This window comes from Panthera uncia, assembly GCF_023721935.1.
Source record: "Panthera uncia isolate 11264 chromosome A1 unlocalized genomic scaffold, Puncia_PCG_1.0 HiC_scaffold_17, whole genome shotgun sequence".
NCBI lineage: Eukaryota > Metazoa > Chordata > Mammalia > Carnivora > Felidae > Panthera > Panthera uncia.
The window spans coordinates 5,524,258-5,551,539 of NW_026057577.1; the positions used below are offsets into that span (position 1 = coordinate 5,524,258).

The 27,282-nt window shown below is 45.7% G+C and overlaps 1 protein-coding gene and 1 long non-coding RNA gene across 2 annotated transcripts in view; both read right to left on the reverse strand.

Annotated features, from left to right (window-relative positions):
* Positions 1-26,875, reverse strand: part of LOC125934807 (ral guanine nucleotide dissociation stimulator-like) — a 40,706-nt gene extending 13,831 nt beyond the window's left edge. The window contains exons 1-3 of the mRNA XM_049648402.1: positions 26,717-26,875; positions 26,207-26,317; positions 25,057-25,256 (exon numbers count right to left, since the gene is read on the reverse strand). Of these exons, the coding sequence (XP_049504359.1) occupies positions 25,057-25,190 (134 nt within the window). The 5' untranslated portion in view covers positions 25,191-25,256; positions 26,207-26,317; positions 26,717-26,875. The remainder of the gene's footprint in view (positions 1-25,056; positions 25,257-26,206; positions 26,318-26,716) is intronic.
* On the reverse strand, positions 1,783-9,589 carry LOC125934825 (uncharacterized). Its single transcript, XR_007461530.1, has 3 exons — positions 9,554-9,589; positions 8,770-8,856; positions 1,783-2,464 (listed from the first exon to the last, which is right to left on the reverse strand). It is a non-coding gene; the product is annotated as an uncharacterized LOC125934825 (long non-coding RNA).
* Positions 26,876-27,282: the final 407 nt, after the last annotated feature.

Genomic DNA, 27,282 nt, shown 5'->3' on the forward strand with positions numbered 1-27,282 from the left:
ATGTCTTGAAAACAAAGCAAAACAACTATTCCAAAGACACTAGAAGAATCTGGGCATTTTTATGGTCATCAGCAGAGCACTTCTAGGGTTCTGATTTGCCTGTTTCCAGAATTAGTTGCTCTAGTAATGAACCCTCTACTTTCATTGCCCTCTTTTAGCTTCTCTCGGTCATTTTTCTTCCTACCATTCTTTTTTTGAGCATCTATTGGGTCATTATTATGGCTGAACTGCCAGATTCTTTGTCCATTTAATAGGCTTCGTGAGGTACTGCATCTTTGTGAGATCTGCGAGATCATTTTGGTGTCCATTTGTGTGGTATTTGTGTTGTACTTTCCTATGATTCTGTCACCAGAGATTGATTCTAGAGCTGCTTTAGTTAAGTGGGCTGGGTTGTTGGTGCACTACTAAGAAAGAATGAGTTCAGCGGTAAGTATATTTTGTCATGAAGCCCTTGGCTTGCCTCCTATGTCTTCCCCATTGTGTCTTACTTGAACATTCAGGACACTCTGTTATATAGGTGTGATCTGACTGGCTCTATCACAACCCTCCTGTGGACCTTGTCATATGCAGCTAAGATAAGCCAAGAGATTCTCATTAAGTTTTCAGTGACATTAAAATCTTTTGACAAGGGCTCATGGTAAGCCACAAATACTCACAACAGTTGTGGAGATACATACTATAATTTATGTTTTTTGAAAACTGTAAATGGGGCACCTGGGTGGTTCAGCCAGTTGAGCGTTTGACCTTGGCTCAGGTCATGATCTCGTGGTTTGTGTGTTGGATCACTGAGTTGGGTTCTGTGCTGGGCCTGGAGCATGCTTCAGATTCTGTGTCTCCCTCTCTCTCTGCCCCTCCCCTGTTCATGCTCAGTCCGTCTGTCTGTGTCTCTCTCTCAAAAATAAAAAGTTAAAAAAAACCTTGAAATTGAGGTCAGTGTGTTTATTATAATTCTATATTTCACATTAACATTCTTCATCTCATCTTGTTAAACTTGTCAACATCTGTTCGGGTGGTGTCTAAGTCCATTTGGGTTGCTCTAACAAAATAGACCACAGAAATTTATTTCTTATGGCTCTGGAGGCTGGAAAGTCTAAGATCAAGGCCCCAGCATCGTTGAGTCCTATGAGGGCCATCTTCCTGATTCATAGCCAAACACCTTCTGGCTGTGTCCTCACTTGGTAGAAGGAGCAAGGGGTCTCTGTGGCATCTCTTTTATAAGAGCACTAATCCCATTCATGAGGGGCTCGTGACCTAATCACCTTCCAGAGGCCCCACCTGCTAATACCATCACATCAGGCATTAGGATTCCAACATATGGATTTCGAGGGGACATGAACGTATGGATGTTAGCAGATGATGACATGACCATGTGCTGTAGAATCTCCACTTTGTGTGCCTTGGCTGGGAGTCTTTGAGGAAATTAAGCTCTCATTGACTCAGTTTAATCACTTGTAAAAGGAGAAGTGGCTTAGTGTTTTGGGAGGCCATGGGAAAGTCCCCCACTTCAAACTTAACTCTTTGTGTTGGCGGGATGAACAGATTGTGAACTTGTCTCTAGGTAGGCCCTCTGACATGTTTATTGCTTAACAGATGCTCAGTGCCTCTTAGGGGATGATGACTTGGCAGTCTTTAGTCACCGACTAACCTGGATGCTGCGAGTCCTTGAAAGTACCACATGATATCTGCTTGTTTCCCTCCTCTCTAACTTTGCCATTTGAACTCCCACCATACTTGAAGAGGCTTAGGTGATTGATATCTGGGAAGAGGATGCTGACTGTTCCCTCAGGTATGAGTTAAGTGCCAGACCTGGGCAAACCACTTTGAGGACCTCCTAGCTCTGGTATTTTAATTGCCTCTTTGTGGTCTGTGAACCTCTTAGACCTTAACCTAGAGGACCTTGGTGCAGAAAAGCTTAGCAGATGGAGGGGGGAATGGAAATAGGAGCTGGATATAGAGGTTAGCTTCAGGGGAGAGAATGTGGTTTGAGTTGGGAAATGAGGAGGTGGGTAGGAGGGAAGGTGCAGATATATTTTAGGTTTAGTGGAAATAGGTTGGGGCAACTGTGGTGAGGTATCTTTTGTTTTCTTTGTTTTGTTTTGGTTTTTATTAAAGTAAGCCATGGGAGTGAGTTGGAAAGGGTCTGAACTTGAAACAATGGCAACGGCCGAAGTGAGCTGTTGTGGGAAAGGCCACTTGGAAGCTGTATACCTGTGCATCGCAGAGCATCCATGGTTGAGATTTAGAACGAGCATTTCTTTCTTTTAACTTTTTTAAGATTATTCATTTATTTTGAGAGAGAGAAAGAGAGACATCTTGTGGGGGTGGGGCAGAGACAGGGGCATAGGATCCAGAGCAGGCTCTGTGATGACTGCACAGAGAAAAAAATCTGATCCTTGATCTCACTCAGCTCTTGATATCGTGGTGAGTTTAAGCTCCATATTGCGTTTCATGCTGGGTGTGGAACCTACTTAAAAACAAAATGAAAGAAAACAAACTTCAATGAGGTATCACGACACACGTGTCAGAATGGCTCAAATTAACAGCACAGGTAACAACAGATGTTGGTGAGGATGCAGAGAAAGGGGAACACATTTACACTATTTGTGGGAATGCAAACTGGTGCAGCTGCTCTGGAACACAGTATGGAGGTTCCTCAAAAAGTTAAAAATAGGATTACCCAATGATCTAGCAATTGCACTACTAGGTATTTACCCAAAGGATGCAAACATATGGATTTGAAGGGATACATGCACCCCGATGCTTAAAGCAGCATTATCAATAATAGCCAAATTGTGGAAAGAACCCACATGTCCCTCGACTGATGAACAGACTCCTTATAGAGAGCAAAGTGAGGGTTGCTGGAGGGGAGTTGAATGGGGGCATGGGTCTGATGGGTGATGGGCATTAAGGAGGGTACTTGTTTTGATGAGCATTGGGTGTAATATGTAAGTGATGAATCACTGAAGTGTACTCTTCCAACTAAGATTACACTATATGTTAACCAACTGGAATTTAAATACAAACTTGAAACTAAAAATAACAAATAAATAACAAATTTATACAAACTAAAAATAACAAACAAATAGATAAAATGCTGGTGATGATGAGATAACTAGCAGTTACTAGTTTGCTTATTATGTGTGAAAAACTCGTTTTTAAAACTGACACTTTTAAGTTTTATCTTTATTCTCTTTTCTTTATCTCTCTTTTCTTTATTCCCTTTTTTTTTTCCAGCTTTACTAAGGTACACTTGCCAAATAAGTTTTATGTGTTTAAGGTGTATGATGTGATATTTTGATATATGTATGCACTGTGAAAAGATTACTACCGTCAAGCTAATTAACGTATCCTTCACCTCACATAATTATCCTTTGTGTACGTGTGGTGAGAACACTTCAGATCAACTCTCTCAGCAAATTTCACGTCTACAATACAGTTTCATTAACTGTAGTCACCACGCTGTACAGTAGCCCTCCAGACCTTATTCATCCTGCCCTGAATATTTGTACCCTTTGAATAATATTTCCCCATTTTCCTATTCTCCCAATCTTGATGACTACTGTTCTACTCTCTGCTTTTATGAGTTTGACTTTTTTTAGATTCCATATATAAATGGAATAATGTCATATTTTTTCATGTGTCTGGCTTATTTCAATTAGTATAATGTCCTCCATGTTCATTCATATTGTGAAAATGGCTGAATCCTTTTCTTTTTAAAGGAGGGATAATGTTATTTATATTTTTTCCATATAACTTTGTAAATATACATTCATGCATTGACACTTTGGTTGTTTCCTTAGCTATTGTGAGTAATGCTGCAATGAACATGAAGGATCAGACAGCTTTCCAAAACAGTGATTTTATTTCTTTTGGATATATACCCAGAAGCGAGATCGCTGGATCACATAGTAGTTCTCTTTTTAAAGTTTTGAGGAAACTCTATAGCATTTTCCATAATGGGTATACCAATTTATATTCCCACCAACAGTGTACAGCAGTTCCCTTTTTTTTTAAGTTTTTGTTTTTGTTTTTTGAGAGAGAGTGAGAGACAGAGCATGAGCTGGGAAGGGTCAGAGAGAGGGAGACACAGAATCCAAAGCAAGCTCCAGGCTCCGAGCTGTCAGCACAGAGCCTAACATAGGGCTCGAATCCACAGACCATGAGATCATGACCTGAGCCAAAGTCAGATGCCTAACCAAATGAGCCACCCAGGCGCCCCGCAGCTCCCTTTACTTCACATACTTGCCAACAGTTGTTATCTCTTGTGTTTTTTGATAATAGCCATCCTAACAGGTGTAAGGTGACATCTCATTGTGATTTGCCTTTCCCTGAAGACTAGTGATGTTGAGCCTTTTTTCATTTACCTGTTGGCCATTAGGGTGTCTTCTTTGGAAAAATATCTATTCAGGTACTTTGCCTATTTTTCAGTTGGGTTAGTTGCTTCTTTGCTATTGAATTGTATGATTTCCTTGTATATTTTATGTATTAACCTTTTATCAGATAATATGGTTTTCAATTATTTTCTTCCATCCCCTAGGTTGCCTTCTCATGTTATTGTTTCCTTTGCTGCACAGAAGTTGTTTTTTGTTTTTTTGTTTTTGTTTTTTTTTAGTTAGACGTAGTCCCACTTGTTTATTTTTGCTTTTGTTGCCTGTGCTCTTCTCTTGGTGTCATATTAAAAAAAATTATTGCCAAGACCAATAAAAGGGAGCTTTCCCCCTATATTTTCTTCTAGGAATTTTGCAGTTTCAGATCTTCCATTTAAGTCTGACCTTGGAATGATTTTTATCTGCTTGAATTTCTTGAGGCTTGTGTTATGAACTAACATGAATCTATCTTGCAAAATGTTCCATGTGCACTTGAGAAGAATGTCTATTCTGCTGCTGGTGGGAAGTTCTATTTATGCCTGTTAGGTCCATTTGGTCTATAGTGTTGTTCACTTCTGCTGTTTCTTTACGGATACCCTCTCTGCGATCTATACATTATGGAGTCGCCTAGTATTATTGTATGCCATATTTTTTCTCCTTCAGATCTGTCAATGTTTGCTTTATACATTTACATGCTTTGATGTTGAGTGCTAGTATATTTATAACTTTTATACATTGAATAGACCCTTGTAGCATTACTTGATGACCTTCTTTCTCTTTTGAGATAGTATAGAATAGAAAGTATAGTATAGAAAGTATAGTATAGTATAGTATAGTGTAGTATAGTATAGTATAGTATAGAAAGAATAGTTTGTCTGATATAGGTGTGCATGGTTACCATTTGCATGGAATATCTTTTTCCATCCCTTTACTTTGAGCCTATGTGTACCTCCAAAGCTTAAGTGAGTCTCTTGCATGCAGCACATAGTTGAGTCTTTTTTGAAAAAATTTATTCAGCCACTCTGTGTTTTTTTTGTTCTTACAATTTAGTCCATTTACATTTAAAGTTGTTATTGATAGATAAGAACTTTCTCTTGCCATCTTGTTCATTGTTTTCTAAATTTTTTGTAGTTCCTTCATTCCTTTCGTCCTTTCTTGCAGTCTTCTTTTGTGATTTTTTGTTTTTTTGGTTATGCTCTGAAAATCATTTCTCTTAGTCTTTTGTTTATCTGGTGTAGGATGTACATGTAGTGGAATTGTGGACAATGTAGTGCATTGTGATTATCTGGAGGCTTACATGAAATACCCTATTGTCTATTTTAAGCCATAAGTTTACCTGCAATTGCTACAAAATCTGTACACTTATATTTCCCACATACACATTTTGTGCTATTGATGTCACTCTTCTTTGTATATTGTTTATCCATTAACACACTATTGTAAGTATAGGTGTTTTCATCATTTTTGTGTTTAACTTTTTATGCTATAGTTAAAACTTATGCATTATGATTTGGAGTATTCTGAATTTGACATATATTTACTTTTACCATAAGTTTTATGTTTGGCATGTTTTTGTGTTACTAGTTAGTATTCACTCATTACAACTTGAGAAGCTCCTTTTAGTATTTCTTGCAGACATGTCAGTGGTGGTAGTCTCCTTCAGCTTTTGTTTGTTTGAGAAAGTCTTTATCTCACTTTCATTTCTGGAGGATGGCTTTGCTGGTTAAATGTATTCTTGATTGGCATTTCTTTTCTTTCAGCACTTGGAATATATTTTCCCACTCTTTTCTGGCTTACACAGTTTCTGCTGAGAACCTACTTATAGTCTTATGAGGGGTTCCTTTGTATGTGACAAGACTTTTTTCTCTTTCTGACTTAAAAACTGTCTCTTTGGCTTTGGCTTATGTTAATTTAATTATAATGTTTCTTGATGTAATCTTTGGGTTGATTCTGTTGGGGAAACTTTGAGCTTAAGGAACCTGGATAGCTATATCCCTCCCAAGATCTGGGATATTTTCAACCATTATGTCTTTAAACAAATTCTCTACCACTTCCTTTTTTACTTTTTTCCTTCTCAAGGTCCTATAATGCATATATTGCATTAGTAGGACTTGATAGAGTCCTCTAAATCCTATAGGCTTTCTTCACTCTAATTCACTCTTTTTTCTATCTGACTGAAATATTTCAAATGACCTGTCCCTGAGTTCACAGATTCTTTCCTCTCCTTGATAGAGTAGTGTTGAAGGTCTCTAATGAATTTTTCTTTTCATTCATTATATTTTGTTTTCCCTCTCTTTAAAATTTCATTCGTTCATTCATTCATTCATTCCAGGATTGTATTTAAACACAAGTTAGTTAACATAAAGTGTAGTATTGGTTTCAGGAGTAGAATTTAGTAATTCATTACTTATATATGTATAACACCCAGTGCTAATCCTGACAAGTGCCCTCCTTTGTGCCCATCACCTATTTAGCATATCTTTCCACCCACCTACTCTCCAGAAGCACTCACTTTGTTCTCTATAGGTAAGAATCTTTCAAGGTTTGCCTCCCTCCCTGTTTTTACCTTATTTTATTTTCCCCTTCCCCTATGTTCTTCTGTTTTGTTTCTTAAACTCCACATATGAGTGAAATCATATGGTATTTGTCTTTCTCTGATTTACTGCCTTTAGCATAATACACTTTGGTTCCATCCACATCATTTCAAATGGCAAGATTTCATTCCTTTTCATGGCTGATTAATATTCTATTATATGTATATATCTTTTTTTTATCTCCAACTAGGAAAGAGTTTGGACCACCCTCTAAAATAGAAAATACAGAAAGAAACACTAGTTATTCATCACCGACTTGCTTTGAGTTCATTGATTGAATGCAAGTTGCCTTCAGAAATGAAGAGCTGAACAGGGAGTTGCACAACCCCTCATTCAGACTCCACACCCCATAGTCCCATTAGCTCCCATGTTAAAGGACCACCTTTAGCAAAAGGGGGGTGGGATCTCCCCACCCCATCAGAGGGTGCAACTTTGCAGCCAGGGACAGGGCAGGGGTGTGGAGGGGAGCGGCAGGACGCTTGTGTTCACCTGAGGCTTCCACTTTCAGTCACTTCAACAAGTTCCCTGGCTGGGCTCCAGCAACTCAGGCCCACCACCCTGACTCTCCCTAGAATATTTCTCTGGAATCTGAGGTCTCTGCGCTTCATTTTCACAGGCAGGAATGTTTCATCCTGCTCATGGCTACAACTTCCCTGGCTCTGCCTTGACATTTTCCCACAACCACAGGTCCATGCGTTCGTTTGCTTGTTCGTACCTCAACCCTCCAGCCACCAACCCAGTCAGACCTCCAAGGGCATTCAGGGCGCCCCTGCTCTGTACCTGCGCTGCTTCCCACCACTGGAGCCTAACCCCCCACTCGATCCCGGGCCCTCCTCCTCCAGGGAACTGGGGTACAACCCATAAAGGTCACTCCTGAGTCCTCCAGACTGCAGCCAGATAGGAGCACAAGAAGAACCCCAGAGAACAAGGGAGGGGGCGTGGGGGTGGAAGAGGAAGACAGAGAGGGGCAGGGGTAAGGCCACATGGGACCTTGTCACGAGGATCCCTACATTTTCAGCACTGGGCCTGAGGCTGGTCCTGGAGGGAGGCTGTGGTTCTTGGCTGCTGGATGGTTTAGGGTTCTGGCAAATGGTCTTTGTGGGGGGCGTCTGGGGACATCGCACCGCGCTCAGTTCCTTTCAGTGTTGTTGCTAGAGGAGAGCAGCTGAGAGGCTCTGTGAGTGGCACAGCCAGTGCCTTGGCCTCTGCCTTCAGGATTAGCCTGAGCAGCAAGGCTGCCATCCTCTTGGGCTAGAGTCTCATGGCTCCCAGCCTTCTGTGCTTGAGCCCCGCTACTGCTACAGCTACCAGGTCTCAGGCACAAGGCTGCAGCAAGACCCCGATGGGTGTGGAATGGACGAGAGGGCATATGGGGGGAGGGTTTTCAGCCCCTGCTGGCTGAATGTGTTGGGGGCTCATGGCAGCAGATATTTGCTCCGCCCCAGCACTAGACAAGGTGTTGGGACACGTGTGTGCTTCTGCTCCCTCCTAGCACACCTACTTGGGCAGGCCCCCTGAGGGCCCCCTGGGTCCAAGTCCCTGCATATCCAAGGGTCCCTCCCATCTTAATCACAGATTTCCACTTCTTATATGCAACATGCCAGGGTGTGGAAAGGGGATGGGGAAATCCTCACAGCTATTATCCTGCTTCACTCTGCCCAGTGGAGGGAGACAAGGGCAGGGGCACCCTAGATGGTGTGGGCACAGGGCAGGGTGAGACAGAACAGCCCTGAGAGTGCACAAGGAGGAGTTGCCTTCTCTGGGGAAAGCAACAAGGGATAAACATTCAGAGAAAAAACAAGACCAACCTCAGAGAAACAGATGAGAGTGGAAAATCCAGAAGATTATACCTTTCCTCTTCAGAAGGATTGATTCTCCAGTCCCCTGAGTCAGATCTAGTGGAAAGGAGACATGACAACATTCAGGGTGTTTGAATCTTGAATCAGATACCACGTTGCAAAAGGCTCCTCAGTATGAAATCAGCATTTAGCAGTAAGCTGAAACAAACAACGTGGGGGAGGGGAGAACATGTTTGTCTGAGATATGTTTCAGGAAACACCACCTGAGGGATCCAGAGGCACTCGACTTTCCAGGCCAATTTCAATATGAAATCATTTTTAGAGCAAAAGTAATCAACAGAAAATAGTATTCATTTGTATGACTACTTTAAATTGTGCTCTAGAGGTTACCACACATCCCTGCATCCAGGAAGGGAAAGGGCACAACGTTGAAGGTAATGGAGGAGAGAGGCTTGTTTCAGGGTGAAGAGGTGGACTTGGGCCCCACTTCAAAGCACTCCACCCTAGGACTTTTTTCCCAAGAGGGAGGTGAATACAGGTGTTGATTTGTTCAGAAATGAGCTAAAGAGATGATCAGGAAGTGAGGTTGGGAATAAGGGATTGGGAACGTGGGACAGGGCTGTGGGGACAGAGGAATTCAAAGTGTGGGCTTATAGCCAGGCTCCATTCAAATGTGGGAACGGGTATAATTGTTATGCCCAGAATTCATGATCCTCAAATACCGCCAGGGAGCCGAGTCCGATGTAAAAGCAAAAGAGCCTTTATTCGAGCTAGCTCGACCTCAATCCCCTACCTGCACCGACGCAGCGGTGAGATGCCAGGGAGAGAGAGCGAGTTTCAAAAGCACAAAGGTTTTATAGGGGTCTAGGGGCAGTTGGTTAGGTAATGGCTATGGCATCAGCTGATTGGCTGGGGTAGGGTCGGAGTCCTGTTACACAGGTCGCTGGGCGTGTTTTGATCAGGAAGTTTGAACGGGTGAGCGGGAGGTTACTCAAGGGGAGGAGGTGTGGTCTAGGTGAAGGACACAGAACAAGATGGAGTCGGCCGGTGTAGGCCCTCCCGTTCATTTCCCCCTTGTCATGTAGCTTAGGGACCCAATCATGGGACCGGCTGCATTTATGGTGACAAGGGGAACAGAGTTTGGAGGTTTACGCCAAGTTCTGGGAAGCAAGTGTCCCTGGGGTGCTCTGGGAGGTCTGATTAAGTATTGTCCCCGAGCTGGTGTCTATGATCTGCCAGGTGATGTTTTGGGGGGCGTGGGGGCTCCTGGCAGCATGAGCAATGACAAGCAGAGTTAACAGTTACCAATATTAGATGGGTCAAATGTGCGGTAGCTTGAGCTTGAGCGGGTTGTGTTGGTCCCAATTGAGGGCCCATCGTGTGACGAAGTCCTTCTGGATCGAGGAGGGGTCCGCTGACCCAACGTGGGTGTGATGGACCCAGGTCGCGATGCCGTCTACTTTGAGAGCGGTGGGGGTTGTCAGCACCACGATGTAGGGTCCCTTCCAGTGTGGCTCGAGGGTCTCTCAGTGGTGCCTCTTGACGTAGACCCAGTCTCCCGGCCTGTACTGATGAGGTGTCGGGGTCGGGCCAGCCTCATAGATGGCACAGAGGTGTGGCCAAATGTCCTCGTGCGCCCTCTGGAGCCCTCTCAAGGAAAGAAAAGGTTCTTGATCTTTAAACTCAGCAATAAGTTCATCTTGAAGGCTGGGAATAACAGGGGGTGGCCTGCCAAACATGATCTCATAGGGAGTAAAACCCAGAGTGTAAGGAGTGTTTCTAACCCGGTAAAGGGCATATGGTAGGAGAGTCACCCAGTCCCCGCCAGTCTCCATGGTTAATTTGGTAAGGGTCTCTTTTAGGGTTCTATTCATTCTTTCTACCTGTCCTGAGCTCTGGGGCCTATAAGCACAATGTAATTTGCAGTTTGCCCCCACCGTCTTGGCTACTGCCTGTGTTACCTTCGAGATAAAAAATGATCCATTGTCTGATCCTACCATGGCAGGAAAACCATACCTGGGTAAGATGTCTTCTAGTAGCTTCGTGGCCACCATCTGAGCCGTTTCATGCTTGGTTGGGTATGCCTCCACCCAGCCAGAGAAGGTGTCTGTAAATACTAAAAGATATTTATAACCATACTTTCCTGGTTTGACTTCAGTGAAGTCGACTTCCCATTGGGCTCCCGGTCTGGTGTCTCTGAGCCTGGTTCCTTTTTTATTTGATGTGGCTCTCGCGTTGGTGAGTTGGCAGGTCTTGCAGGCAGATACAACTTGCTCTATTTTGGTGTCCTGTTGGTGAATCTTGATTCCAGCATGTCGGATTAAGTCTTTTAATTTTCGGGCCCCCATGTGAGTAGACCGATGCATGTGCTCTAATATTGAGACTCTGAGCCGGTCTGGCAGCACAAGCTCCTTGTTAGGTGTATACCACCATCCCTTTATCTCCTGGGCCATGGGGAGTTTCTTGATCTGCTGTAACTCCTCCTGGGAGTATTTGGGCTGGTCTGGTAAAACTGGGTCTCCCGGGTCTGGTAGCTGTATGGTCATGGTGGGGACTGAAGTAAGGGCTACTGCCTTGGCTGCCTGGTCAGCTTTCCGATTACCTCTAGCTACTGGGTTATCAGCTTTTTGGTGCCCTTGGCAGTGGATAATGGCTAGCTTGGCGGGAAGCCATAAGGCCGTAAGCAGGTTAAGTATCTCCTGCTTATTTTTTATAGTCTGTCCTTCTGCCGTCAGTAACCCCCTCTCCTGATAAATTTCCCCATGAATATGAGCTGTGGCAAATGCATAACGGCTGTCTGTGTAGATGTTAAGCTGTTTTCCAGCTCCCAGCATCAGCGCCTTGGTGAGGGCTATGAGCTCTGCTCGCTGGGCTGACATTCCGGAGGGTAGAGCCTCTGCCCATACGGTGTCCGTTTTGGTGACCACTGCTGCACCCGCATACCTGTGTCTGTCTCACACAAAGCTGCTGCCATCAGTGAACCAAGTAGCCTTGGCATCGGGGAGGGGCCAGTTGGTCAGGTCTGTCCAGAATCCATGTACTTGTTCCAGGATTCCCGCGCAGTCATGTAGTGGAGCACCTAGGTCAGGGTCGGGCAGCAGGGTTGCAGGATTGAGGGCTGCACTGGGGTGGAACCGCACTCATGGAGGGTTGAGTAGGAGGCTCTGGTAATGAGTCACACGTGTGTTGCTCATCCATCTATCAGGAGGCTGTTTCAGGACCCTTTCAATGACGTGTGGGGTCGTGATCCAGATCTCCTGTCCTAGGGTCAGTTTGCGTCCTTGACTAGGAGTGCTGTCACCACAATTCTTAGGCATGGCGGCCAGCCAGCAGCCACTGGGTCTAGTTTCATACAGGACAGGTAAGCCACTGGGCGGTTCCAGGGGCCTAAGGCTTGAGTTAGAACCCCTTTTGCTATTCCCTTATGTTCGTCTACAAAGAGGTGGAAGGGCTTCATAATGTCTGGTAGGCCCAGGGCTGGGGCACTTAGGAGGGCCTTTTTTAACTGATTAAAGGCAGCTTCTTCTTTTTCAGCCCATTTAAATGTTTTCCCTTCTTTGGTAGCTTCATATAGGGGCCTGGCGATCTCAGCAAAACCTGGAACCTGGAGGCGGCAGTAGCCGGCTGATCCTAGGAATTCCCTCACTTCTCTTCGGGAGGTGGGAGTAGGGATCTTTAGGACAGTTTCTTTTCTGGCATCTGATAACCGCTGCTGTCCGCCCTCCAGGATATATCCCAGGTAACTTACCCTCTCCCTGCATATCTGAGCCTTCTTCGTGGATGCCCAGTACCCTAAGGCCCCCAGGGTAGCCAGCAGGTCCTGGGTCCCTCACTCACAGTCTTTGGCCGTGTTGGTAGCAATCAGGATGTCATCTATGTACTGTAGGAGGGTGAGGCCAGGGTGCTCTCCAGGCCTCTGTACTCACCCAGGTCCTCGTGTAGTGCCTCATCGAAGATGGTGGGTGAATTTTTGAATCCCTGAGGCAGCCCTGTCCAGGTCACTTGCCTGCTGTAGCCCTCCTCCGGATCATGCCACTCGAAGGCGAACAAAGGTTGGCTCTGGGGTGCCAGCGGCAGACTGAAGAAGGCGTCCTTTAAATCTAGTACAGTATACCAGACCCTGGAGGGCGCCAAGGAGCTCAAGAGAGTATATGGGTTGGGAACAGTTGGGTGTATGTCCGTGACCCTCTTATTTACTTCCCAGAGGTCTTGTACTGGTCGGTAGTCATTTGTGTGAGGCTTGTTGACCGGCAGTAGGGGGGTGTTCCAGGCAGACTGGCAAGGAACTAGTACCCCTAGGCTTCGTAGTCTCTGGATGTGTGGCTGGATCCCCTTCCAGGCCTCCTGAGACATGGGGTATTGTTTGATGCTTACCAGACTCTTTCCTGGCTTGAGCTCTACCAGGACTGGGGTCCTGTGAGCGGCTAGTCCCATTGCCCCCATCTCTGACCAAACCGAGGGGAATTCTTGTCGCCATCTGTCTATATTATCCTCCCTCAGGAGCGCCTCCTGGTGGAGGCGGTATTCATCCTCCAGTTTCATGGTCAGGACCTGGATGGGGTGGCCCTTGCCATCGGTGACCTGAGGACCCCCTTGTCTGAAAGTTATCTGAGCTCCAATCTTGGTCAGTAAGTCCCGTCCTAACAGTGGGTAGGGGCATTCTGGTATTACCATAAAGGAGTGGGATACCCGGCCCATTCCCAAATCTACCGTTCTTCGGGTAGTCCATGAATACTGGCTCATACCAGTTGCCCCTTGTACCCAGGACTTCTTGCTGGCTAATTTTCCTTGTGGGGTGCGGAGGACCAAATGTTGTGCTCCGGTGTCGACAAGGAAGTCAACAGGGGTCCCCTCCACTTTAAGAGTTACCCTGGGTTCAGGGAGAGGGTCCGAACCCTGACTCCCCTAATCACTTAGTTCATCTAGCTCTAGGACTTTTACTCGATCAGTCTTGCTTCCCTTCCTGCCGGCCCTTTTCGGACAATCTCGGGCCCAATGCCCTATCTCCTTGCAGTATGTGCACTGATCCTTCTGCAGCCTCTGCTTCCCCCCCCTTGGTGGTTCCTTTACCTTTTCTTGCATCGTCTGCCAGCTGCCGGAGACGGCGGTCTCATTCCTCGGGGAAGTCAGCAGTGGTAGCTAGTAGTATTCTGGCCAGGTCTCGAGTCTACTTACTGCTGGCAGCCACCATGGCGCAAGCCTGCTTGTCCTCAGGAGGCTCCCGGTTATTATATACCTTTTCGGCTACCACCAGTAAGTCCTGCAGACTTTTTTCTCCTAGTCTATCTATTTTCTGTAATTTTCTCCTAATGTCTATGGCCAATTGGTTTACAAAGGCCACGATAACAGCTGCCTTGCTTTCCAGAGCCTCTGGATCCATGCTCTTGCTTTCTGGATCCATGGGGGTATAGGAATGGAATGCCTCCATGATCCATTCTAAAAAGGCAGCCAGAGATTCATCTTTTCCCTGTTGTACATTTCCTACCTTGGCCGAATTGGTTGGCTTTCTAGCAGCCATTCAGAGACCCCCCATTAGAGTCTGGCAGTAGACCCGGAGCCTCTCCTTACCTTCTGCTGTGTTGAAATCCCACTGGGGCCGAGTTAAGGGGAAGGAGGCATCTATCTGAGCCTGGTTGGTGGTGGGATTCCCGTCTGCGCCTGGAACTAGTTTTCAGGTCCCATTGAGCATTCTTTCTCTTTCTTCAGTCATGAACAAGACCTGCAAAAGCTGCTGGCAATCGTCCCACGTGGGCTGATGGGTAAAAAGAACAGAGTCTAATAAATCAATAAGCCCTGCCAGTTTCTCAGAAAACTTAAGATTCTGGGCTTTCCAATTGTAGAGGTCACTAGTGGCGAAAGGCCAATAGTGATGGGGCTGATTCCTCTCCGCGTCTGGGGGTCCGGTGGCTCGCAGGGGCAGAATAGTGGAGTCGGCGGCGGAGGCGGATTGCTCCCTCTGAGCCCTTTGTCTGGTAAAGGGCGGGCTTCCCACTGGAGCGTTTCTGCCTCCCGCTCTCGGAACAGCATCTGCCTCCCCCGGAGGGGGAGGCGGATGGTGTTCTTCTGGCATCCTAGAGGGGTTATACGGGGGAGGAAAAATTAATTCTTCAGTACCCCCCCGTAGGACAGGGTAGAAGGGTGCTGAAGGCTGGGTAAGACTTTTCTTGTTTTCCTTCTCTGTCCCCTGCAAAGCAAGAATGGGTTTGGCTTCAGAGGGAGCGGGGCTAGGAAGGGCTTAAGCCAAGAGGGTGGGTAGAGGGGTAGTCTGAGTCTGTCCCATTACGTCTGTCCAGTAAGTCCACAGAACAAAACAGAGAAACACAAAAACAAACAAACAGAGGGCCCCTAGAAAGTCTTCCAACTCCATGGAAGCAAAACTGAAAGCTAGCTTAGACCTTTGAGGGATTCCACGTCCCTCCAAAACCAATGAGGGGATTCCACATCCCTCCAAAGACGACGGCCTCACCCTGACCAGCGGGAGCAACCCGCCTCATCTCAGACCTTTGAGGGGATTCCACGTCCCTCCAAAACAAATGAGGGGATTCCGTGTCCCTTCAGAAGGGAGGATCGGAACGTCTTCCGAAACTCCCAGACCGTGGTCCTCCAGTGCATCCACTTAGACCGCGTTGGGCACTACCAGAATTCCATAAATGAGCTCACACAGAAAAGACAGAACAAACAGACAGACACTAACCGTGGCCAGTCAGGCTCTCTGGGTCAGGGGTCCCTCGGGGGTCTTGGGGATCCCGGACGAGCCCCCAAATGTTATGCCCAGAATTCGTGATCCCCAAATACCGCCAGGGAGCCGAGTCCGATGTAAAAGCAAAAGAGCCTTTATTCGAGCTAGCTCGACCTCAATCCCCTACCTGCACCGACGCAGTGGTGGGATGCCAGGGAGAGAGAGCGAGTTTCAAAAGCACAAAGGTTTTATAGGGATCTAGGGGCAGTTGGTGAGGTAATGGCTGTGGCCTCAGCTGATTGGCTGGGGTAGGGTCGGAGTCCTGTTACACAGGTTGCTGGGCGTGTTTTGATCAGGAAGTTTGAACGGGTGAGCGGGAGGTTACTCAAGGGGAGGAGGCGTGGTCTAGGTGAAGGACACAGAACAAGATGGAGTCGGCCGGCGTAGGCCCACCCTTTCAATAATAAAAGCAATTTTCCAGTTTTAATGTTTGTGGGCCTTGTTCTGAGATTCCCAGGGAAGGTACACTTTAACATTGATCAAGGTCAAAATGACCCCACAAAACCTCAAAGCATTGGCTCTATTACTCCCATGAGGACATACTGTACATGTGATAGGTTTTAAAAAATGACAAAAAAGATTCATTCCAATCATAAAAATAAGAAAAAGAAAAACTCCTGTTCCCATATGATTAAGCTCATATAGCCTTGCATATACTAAAATCATAAGGTAAAGTGTGCAACTTTCTGGAATGTCTTTCATCATGAGTATTTGTAACCTTTTTTTTCTGATGTTCTTTTTTAATACAATTTAGTGCCAAATTGGTTTCCATACAACACCTGCTGCGCATCCCAACAAGTGCCCTCCTCAATGCCCATCACCCACATTCCCTTCTCTTCTTTATGTATATATATATATATATGTACATATATGTACACACACACACCCATACACCATAATCCTTCAGTGGAGCACACCTTTTTGTGAAAATTTTGTATCCCAAGAAGATCTTCTAACTGGAGCTCAAATAAAACAAATTTTCTTTTTCTTTAATTTTTCCCCAAGTGTGTTCATTTGGTGTTGACATTTCATGGCATAGTGGGCAGGATATCACAGAAACTTACCTGAGAACACCTGGAGGTCTTTGGGAACTCAGTGCTTGGTACCAGCACAGGGCCTTTGTACCCCCTCTGACTTCTCAGCATCTGAAAGTGTATCCATGAGTTCTGCTGATACCTGGAACTCCTCAGTTTGAGTTGGTGTGCCTGACTTTTATTCCAGTCGTTAAGTGTTACTGTTTATGTTCTCTAGGTGGGAATACCATAGAGGTGTTGGCCTTGATGGGTCGGTTGTTTTAATTTGACTTCATAGTAATTGCAATTTTCTGGCTAGAATTATGAGACTAAGGCATTCATCTCCAATAAAAAAGGAGGACTTGTTCCTTCCAGCTGAATGTCACCTTTTGGTGGCTGAAAGTCTAGTGCACGTGTCTGAGGATGTTCCTTGAGATGTGTATCAGTCCTAGAGGAACTTCCTATTCCATAACGTAATTAGAGATTGTCTCATCCAGAGATGCACACATACGAATTGATCTTCCAATGCTCTGAGCCCCCTCAATGGTTTGAGCCCCCCCTTGGAGAACGTGACACCCATGAGAGTCTATTGTGGCCTTTTGTAAGAGACACTCACAAGCAGCACCCTCCCAAATCACTATACTTACCATTTTTTATTTTGCTCAAGCTTTATTCTAAAACTGAAACTAAATGAATGGGGAATTGTGCTTTCAAAGCCAAAGGCTTCTGGAAAAGCAACCACCACCCACAGGAATTCCACAGGATATAGATACAATGTATACGGAACCTCTGTTTGGAAGTGCTTACTTAACTGGGAAAATTGACCAAGAATAACTTGGGTCACAGATGGCCCAGATGTGCTCCTGTTGACATGTCTAAATGAGTTTTCTTCTATACAGAGTTAGAGAAACCCAGCTATAACACTAAGCAACCAGAGGCTAGGAAGCCATGTAGTTCTGTCAGTGAAACCCCTGACTTCTTGAGAGGAGCCGATGCTCACAGAAGCAGACTGGGCTTCACTTGGTGTGCTGGTTGCTGCAGCATTTGGCATCTTTGGACAAAACTGGTCGTATTCTAGTCAGAAACTGGAAAATAGCTAATTCATACATCCATAAATTGTCATGCTATCTTGCCATTTGATTTCCTTTAATAATGGGGAGATCATTGGAAATTGGATCTTTCATGTTCACTCCACAAATATCAGTGAAACAAGGGCTAGATTTTGTCTGCATCTTGATTGTGTATATGTGCCCATATGTGTTAAAAGTGTGACCTATATTTTTTCTACCTCTGAATAGTATTCCTAAAAATAATTTATAGGTGAGCTCTACTTAATTGGCTCAAAATCAAGCACTTGTGGAAGACTGTGCCCTCTAAACCTCAGAAAAATAAAAACTAAAAGTGTTTTTCAAGTTCACATGATCTGGGATGAAATCACCTACACTCAGCTTTCTTGTGACTCCATCATAAAGATGCCTCATGGGGAGGATCCCAATTTATGGTCCAAAAAGATTAGGATGGGTGAAAATCTACAATACCGGACACTCTTGCCAATCATCAGACTAATGAGAAAAAGAAGAAGGAAGACAGGCTGACACTGGAAATACTCAATCCACCTCCTCAAGCAGGAGCACCAGCTGTCCAACCCATTTCCTGCTCCTCTGCCTCCACCAGAGGGCTCAAAAGCAAGTATAGAAAAAGACATGTTTTGCAGGAGGAACAGACAGGAGTCGGTGACAGCAGAATGTTAGTCCAAACTTTGAACCTGCTTCTGGCCTTGCTGGTGGCATCCCTACCAACACACCTCTGCCCCTGCCTTCCCCTCCTCTAGTTCCTGTACTACCAGCAAGGCTTCCACTGTCACAGTGGACTCCTATCCTATCCTCCACACCTCTGCCACTATCCGATCTTGCTTCCCCTACCCTCACTGTTGAGGAGCAAAAGTACCCCAGGCTGTTGGTTTGCAGCCTTATGAGGCTCAGAGTGGAGCATCTACCAAAGCAACATGAAAAGGCTCCAGGCCTGCTTTGGCGTTAAATTGCCCACTTGAGATTTCCCTATGGGAGCCCCAGGTAAAATTGTTGTGGAACAAAGTGATTAACTTTTAGTGGGTACAGATGTCACATATTCCATACTAAACATTGTTCTTTCAAGGAAGAGAGATATGTCTTCCTGAGTTATCAGTGTCAAACGTGATATAGATAATCCACTTTTATTCTACCTGAATTTATTAGTTAAATTCATGTTGTAATTATTGCTGTCAGCAAGGATTCCTGAAAGTGCTGAATGATTTTGCCTATTTTATTAAGTATTCGCTGGTTTCATGAAGTTTACTAGATCAAAGGGTAAGTTGAGTTAACGTCACTAGATGTCTAAGTCTTCCAAAGAAGCTAAAACATTAAACCATTCATTGCTAAACAGAGGTTTATCAGTTTTTGGCTTCTTATTATAGAGATGTAAAGGTAAATATGGGTGTATTGGAAACATGTTTCGTGCATTATGAAAGAGTTGTACTATGAAAGAACATGTTCTAAAAGTTACAAAATATTCATGAATTTGCTAACCTAAAGAATTCTCCTGTGATAATTCACAACTGGTCACTACTTAGTTTTCAGCAGATAAATGGAATTGAGACTGCTGAATATTATAAGGAACAATCTTTTATTTTTTTATTTTTGTTTATTTTTGAGAGAGAGAAAGAGAGAGCAAGCAGAGGTGGGGAAAAGATACAGAGAGAGATAAAGAATACCAAACAGCCTCTGTAATGTCAGTACAGAGCCTGACTTGGGGCCTGAACTCACAAATCATGAGATCATGACCTGAGCCAAAACCAAGCATTGGACGCTTAGCGAACTGAGGCACCAGGGCACCCCAAAGGAACAATCTTGTATGTAAAAAATCACGAGACATATATAGAAGGAATGAGAAGTGAGAATACATTTTTCTTGAAAGAAAAGAATGTAATTTTGCCATGAAACAAGAGAGATTATTTGGAAAGGGAAAAACTTAGGACCGAATCTCAATGAAAGAGAAAGTTGTAGGAGAATGTGAAGGCAAATTTTCAAAAAAAAAAATTATGTATGGAAAGGACTGACTGACCTAACTTCAAGCTATATTACACAGCTGTAGTCATCAAGACAGTATGGTCCTGACATAAAAACAGGTACATAGATCAATGGAACAGAATACAAAACCCAGAAATGGATCCACAACTCTATGGTCTTCTAATCTTCAACAAAGCAGGGAAGAATGGCCAATGGGAAAAGGACCATCCCTTTAACATATGGTGTTGGGAAAACGGGACAGCAACATGCAGAAGAAGGAAACTGGACCACTTCCTTACAGTGTACACAAAAAGAAATCCAGACTGGATGCAAGACCTAAATGTGAGACAGGAAACCATCAAAATCCTAGAGAAGAACACAGGCAGCAAAATCTTTGTCTTTGGCCTTAGCAACTTCTTACCAGACACATCACCATAAGCAAGGAAAACAAAACCAAAAATGAACTATTGGGAATTCCTCAAGATAAAACATAAAACACCACCACCACCACCAACAACAACAACAACAAACAAAAACAAAACAAAAACTTCTGTGCAGTGAAGGAAACCATCAACAAAAGTAAAAGACAGCCTATGGAATGGGAGAAGATATTTGCAAATGACATATCCAATCAAGGTTATTATCCAGAATACATAAAGAAGTTATACAACTCGATGCCCCCAAAACAAAGAATCCAGTTAAGAAATGGGTAGAAGAGGCATGCTGGGTAGCACAGTTCTGTGTCCAACTCTTGATTTCAGCTCAGGGCACGATCTCATGGTTTATGGGATCGAGCCCTTCATCGGGTTCTGTGCCAACATCATGGAGCTTGCTTAGGATTCTCTCTTCTTTCTCTGTCTCTCCCCTATGTGTGTGCTCTCTCTCTCTCTCTCTCTCTCTCCTCTCTCTGTCTCTCTCTCTGTCTCACGATAAGTTAATAAATCTTTTACAAATGAAATATAAGATATGAATAGACATTTTTGCAAAGAAGACATCGAGATGGCTAAAAGACACATGAAAAGATGCTCAACATCACTCATCATCAGGGAAATACCAATCAAAACCATGATGAGATCCCACCTCACCCCTATCAGAATGGTTAACATTAACAACACAAGACACAATAGGTGTGGTGAGGATTCAGGGAAAGAGGAAGTTTCTTGTACTGATGGTGGGATTGCAAACTGGTACAGCCACTCTGGAAAACTGTATGGAGGTGCCTGAAAAAGTTAAAAATAGAACGACCCTATGATCCAGCAATTACACTCCTAGTTACCCAAGCAAGAAGCAGAGGCCCAGCCTGCATCCTCCTCTGACCTGAAAGTAGGGACTGGCTGCTCTACTGAGAAGCAGAGCTATGGAACAGGAGGCACACAGGTGTCTGGGGTGTATCATCGGATGGGGCCTGAATGAGGCCCAGGCCTGGCCCTGCACCCAGGCTGGGGCAGGGGTGCTGTTCAGGAGGTCAGAATGAGGGGAGTGTGGGCTCTTCCCTGCCCCCTGGGTCACTCCCAGGTACCCCGATGACCTCAGTGCTGGCTTGTCCTCTGAATTCCTCAGGTATCCACTCAGTCCCAGGGGTCGCTCCCTTCCCAAATAAGGCCTTAACCTCATAAAGAGTCTGTAGATAGTATTGAGGAGGGCACCTTTTGGGATGAGCACTGGGTGTTGTATGGAAACCAAGTTGACAATAAATTTCATATATTGAAAAAAAAAAGAGTCTGTAGATATTGGAAACTGCAGGCTACACCTGAAAAATGTGTACAAATTATGTCTCAAAAATTGTGCTAGTTGTACCATTCTAAAGAAATAGAGATTAATGGTATACATGTACCCTTCAGTACAAGTATGAGAGTGAAAATATTGGAATTGGCCCAATTATTCAACTTGTAGACACACAGAGTAAATGATGATGTGTGGCCACTGAGGATGCAGAAGGGGACAGGACTTGAGCCTGTCCATTGTGGGGACATCAGGTACTAAAGAGCATACTGATGGAACCCTCCCCGCCCAACCTGTAACACAACTCATACACACACACACACACACACACACACACACAAATTGCTGCACTCAAAGAGAAAGAACTGGAAGGATGGACCCCGTGTCTAATGGCAAATATTTCTTGAGAGGGGTATATCATTTTCTTCATTTGTATTTGTATTTATTTATTTATTTATTTATTTAATATTTTTTCCTAATTCTTAATTTTGAGAGGGAGAGAGAGAGAGAGAGAGAGAGAGAGAATCCTGAGGAGGGCTTCCTGCTGTCAGTGTAGAGGCTGATTTGGGGCTTGATCCCATGAACGATGAGATCATGACCTGAGACAAAATCAAGTCAGACACTCAACCAATTGTGCCACCTTGGCGCCTGTCATTATTCAAATTTTTATTTTTTATTTAAGAAACAACATCTGTATAAAACCTATATCAGTAGTAAATGAGAAGATTTCATATTTTAATTTGATATTTGTTTAATATGCACCTTAGACTAATTTAAAAATGGCCTGTCCAGGAAAATGAAAGGTCTTCAAGGTATTACTCTGCTCCAGACATTTCTCTTGTGGCTTTTGGCTCTCCAGTCAAACTTCTAAATGGGATCCTTATCCCAGATAATGAAGATATTTTAAGTAGGGGGCTTCACATAATCTTTGCTCTTTGGGGAATATTCCTGTGTCATAAAAATATTAGTTTCATTGAATATTTAACCAATTACTAATCACTCTCATGTTATGTAGCCAGACACAATAAGCCATGTTGTGTGATTGCACACACCTGAAAACCCCAGAGGAGCTAAAGCAGCAGAAACTGAGGTCAGTGGTTGCAGAGACCGGGGTGAGGGTTGAGCCATGGCTGATGGGTAGTATACATGTGTCTGTGATGGAAATGTTCTAGGAGTACATAATGGTCATGGTTGTATAATTCTGTGAATGTACGTAATGTCACGTCAATGTATAATTTAAAAAGATCAGAGTAAAGTTTTATCTGAAGTTATGTTTTATTTACAAAGAAAATATCTAAGGCCATTAAATATCTCTATACAAACCACAAAAATTACAAAGAACACAATGACAGCAGAAGGGCAGTCATCCTTTCGGGTTGCAGCCAACATGAGCCGCTGCTCTGGAGCTGAGGCTGGTTGCCCAGCTGCAGCAGGTGGTTGCTCCAGCCCGTCCATGACCTCGCCAGCTGGGGCTGGAGGCTGCTCAGGTTGTGGGTCCACCAAAGGGGCAGGTGGCTCTTCCAGCTCCTGACAGAGAATCAGAGCTAGGACTACCACTTCCACTGGTGGGGACACTGAAGGGAGGGTCACCACTTCTTCTAATTGCTGAGCTCCAGAATGAGTGGTGGCTTCAGGCAGCCTGGGCTGTGAAGCTGCAGCGGGCACCACAGAGATAGTGGGGGCTAGCTCCTGAGGGACATCTGGATCTTGCTCTGGAGCTGGTGCCATAGCTTCAAGAATAGAAACTGTCATCACCATGATTGCCATTCCATGGCCCTTCCAAATAAAGGAAACCTCTCCCGCAGACATTGTCATCTGAGTCAAAGAACCCACCAGGAAGAATTCTCCCCAGATGGCAGGCTAATGGAACAGTGATATGAGACTATGCACTCCCTAGCCCAACCGCAGTCTCAGGAAACATGCACTGTGTGGCATACCCTGTCCCCTCCTCATGCCCACATCTCCCACACAGAGTCCTCCTCACCCACAGACTCTGGCTCATTGGGCTCAAGGTATCTCCACAATGAGAAGAGAAAGTGGGCACGGTGCTCCAGCTCTGAGCCTTGCATGTTCAGCCCCACGTATGCCAGCAGCATTTTCAGGCTGAGGAATTCTGGGGCTGGAAAAATTCCTCAGGGTAGTAGTCCATCCAGGTGCCCAAAATGGAGGAGATAGCCCTGGCGATACAAAAGTAGCCAGAAGAATCAGGACGGGGTGCTCCTCCTGCACTGATGTTCAGGACATCCCTGTTGGACCTGGCCTCTATGCCTCCTGCTCCTGGCTGTCCAGAGGCTGTTCCTACACTTTGTCCACCTGTGATTTCAGAGTCCTGCTTGAGATAGTTTAGTCACTGAAGAGGGGCTGGCCAAAGTCTTTTTGACTGGGACCCATTAACCAATGATGTGGCCAAGTCTGTCCTTCTTGGGGAAGCCAGACATACTCCTTGGTGTGTCGACCTGCCTACCTCCCACTTGAACTGAACTCCGTGCGTGAGTGGCGGGGTGGTGTCAGGATGAGTCAGTGCCTTCACTGCACACACTAGTGCTCCATGAAAATCTGAACAAATATGGGACAAAGGGACTCTGTCTCTTACCTGGGCTTGCTGGGACCCTCCTCATACCTTAAACGTGACGACCTGTGCCTATATGCTGTCTCATTCACTCAGTGCACATGTGGGTGTCCTCCCACTGACACTGGTCTCCCACAGGGTGGGAGATATCTGGTCCTTGAACCCTCACTGGGTCTCCTGAACACTTGCTAAGCACGCACTGTTGAAGTTCCATAAGGTGGTGAGCGTGCTGCTCCCCAAAACCTTTAATCTGGGTCCCCTGGTGGGGGTGGAGGCAGGGATGGGAGTGGGAAGGGATAGGGTTGGACTCTCTAAGGGGCTGACTCTGTCCTCTAGTGCCCTTTTCTATTTCACTGTGCCCACAGCCTATCCTCTAACCTACAGGACAGGACCCCTTTCCTTGCTTCCAAACAGAAGCCCTCAGACATTTGCCCTCTCACAGGACTGTCAGATGTGTGGGATGCTGGGTCCTGCAGCCCCTCCCCCCACAGTCCCGGCACTGCCCTCTTGGAGAAGGAAGGCCTTCTAGCATGACCTCAGCCTACTCACATTTTCTCCTGCTTCCAGGGTCCGCCATCCTCCTCAGTGTCAGGAAGGAAGCAGCCATATCTGGAGGAGGCCAGAGGGCATCATATAAGCTGTCCTGTGGATACTACCTCTTGTCGTATCCAGGGTCACTGACTGCTGACTAGAATGGAGCTCTGGAGGGGAGGGTGCTGTCTGCTCTGTGCATTGGATCCCAGTCAGCTCCTACAGAAGTGCCTGCATGTAGTGGGGCTTCCTGTATGTTTGATGATTTTTAGGGCCCCATTCCACCCCATCACACATATTGGAGTGGGCCTGGGCCTCATGCTTATTCCCCGGTATTTTGCTCTGGTTTGCCCCAGGATTTATACCCCCACATGGAGCCTCACATCTCATTTTCAAATGGGAAAACAGCCCAACTCAAGATCTGGTGAAATTGAGTGATGAGGCAAAAACCTCATTATGGGGTAGAGGACAATGATATCCCAGGGAAGACACAGCCCTGCCAGCAGACCTTTCCACAGGGCCAGGGTCACTTTCCATGCAGGGCCCCACTGTGTCCCTGTAATTATTCTACCCTGATCAGAGAAACAAACTGAGACTCAGGAAGGTTTGGTGAATTTCCCTAGACTCAAAGCCTTAAGGGGCTGAATCAAACTGGGCTGCAGAGGGCAGGGTGCTCACCTCATAAACAATAGTTCCAGGACCTGTTGGGTGGTAGCAAAAGCTCTGTACGTGCCCAAGAATGTGAAGAAGCAGGTGGGGTCTCTCCACAGGAAGGCGGGCACCAGGTGCTCCACTCGCTGTTCCAATAGCATCCAGCCTCCTTCGATGGTCTACTCCACACAGTTCTCATTCTCATTCACAGGTGCGGCCTTTTTACCCTGAGGTAGAACAGAGGAGGGACACAAAGTCAGACACAGCACCATGGACATCAGGAGGGTTGGGGTCCAGAATGCAGACCAAAACCTCCAGCCCCGAGTGACTTGTGGCAAGAGTGAGACCTGGGTGCCCACAGTAGGAAAAAGGATCTTGGCATTCACATGAGAATTTGAGGTGGGGAATGACTGAACACATTATGATCTGAGGTCAGATTGTTAGAGGAGTATGGACAGCACCTCCCCGCATTAACAGTATCATCCCTGTGATTACCAACAACACACTCCATTCTAGAGATCAGAAAACAGAGGCATTTCCTGGGATGGGGTTGGAATCAGGATAATAGGACATGTAGGATGCTCAGTGCAGCACTGTGACATGGCAAAAGAAGAGAATCATGTGAAATCACCACAACTGTGAAGGGCTGAATGGGTGTGGTAACCAGTATCCCTTCTGGAATGTTGTCTAGGCAGTAAGGCCCCTGTTCCTGATCTGGAGGGGCTCCAGGGATGTTTTCCTTGGCAACCAAACTGAAGGGCAACAACATAATATCATGAATTGCAAGTCCCTTTGGGAAAATATCCTGTTCATCATGATCATGTGCCAGATGTGGAGAAGGTATGGAAGGATGCCCAGGCCAACAGGAACACTTGGAAATAGGAGGTGGGAAAATATGTACAATAGTGCACACATGCTCTAGACAGAAGGGGACGTGAAATGGTTTCAGGTCTCTTTTCTGATATTCCTACAGACATGTGGAGAGTGACTTTTTATCTGGCCATGGCAAGGGCTGGGCCATGAGAACATGTTTGGGGAGGAGATCGGGTTCCAGGTTCATCTGGGGACAGGAGTCTATGAGGGAGTCCAGGGGAGTAGCAGTGTGGCTTCTGTGCCCCGGGATCCTTTCGCTGCCTCTGGGCCCTGGGTTTTGGGTCTCCCTGGTCCCTGCACTCACCCTGAGCCAGAACTTCATCCTGTTGGCAGCACAGGGCTTCCTCCTGTCCTTCAGAGAAGTAGAGCAGGGGCTCTCATCATTCAGCTCCTGCCCCATCTCTGCAGTGCGTCTCTATAAAGACAATGCCCAGCAGCCAGGCAGGAGGCCTTAGAGCCCTGTCTGACAGCCTTTACTTGTCCTCAGACACTTGTGACTCCATTCCAGACATACAACACCACAGTGTGCACAGACCTCCACCAAAAAGGAAAAAGCAACACATCTTCAGGGCCTTTGATTAACTCTGGAACAGGTTAGAGGCACCACAGGGATCTCTTTTCCCTCCTTCCCATCATGGTGGCCATGATGGAACCACCAGGTTGTCCACTGCCATCCAACCTCTTCCAGTCCAGAACAGGACCTCCCCACATGTCCTGCTTTCCCTGCAAATGAACAGGAGGGGTTGGGGCTGCCCAGGATGGCTTAGAGCAGTGGCCTGACTTGAACTGGTCTGCTCTAGGCTGCTCTATGTACCTTACAGGACCTCCTGAAAAAGAGCCTGAGGCATCGTGAGCGTGGGTTAAGGAAACTTCCAATGTCCGAATAATCCTGCACACTGGGGTTTCTGGAAACCAGCGCCCCTGTAAGTCGAGTAACAACAAGAGAACATCTCTAACTGTCACTGTCTGTGACTAGATGAGCCTGGTATTGGACCTTACTAGAACATGGTTGCCTGGTTACAGGGGTTCCATGTTCTGTTATGGTCTCTGATCAAGGAAGTGACTTCACTGCCTAGGATCCTCTGAGTCCCCTCCTGCGATAACACCTATGAAATAGTGCTCTGGTTTGCTGACTGCTCATCCCCTTCCTCCATGAAGTGTCACATGTGTACACAGTTATACCAATGTACCCCTCTCCACAGCCCCCTGCGAAGGTCTGGGTGCAGCCATGTTCCCGGCTTTGAGACATGTCTGGGTTCAGACACAACTCCTCATTCTTCCGTATCTGACCCCAGATAAGCGATTGTGTGTCTCAAGGGTGGTCTGTGTCTTTCCTGCACAATGGAGATTATTCTAGCATGTACTTCCTCAGGATGTCCT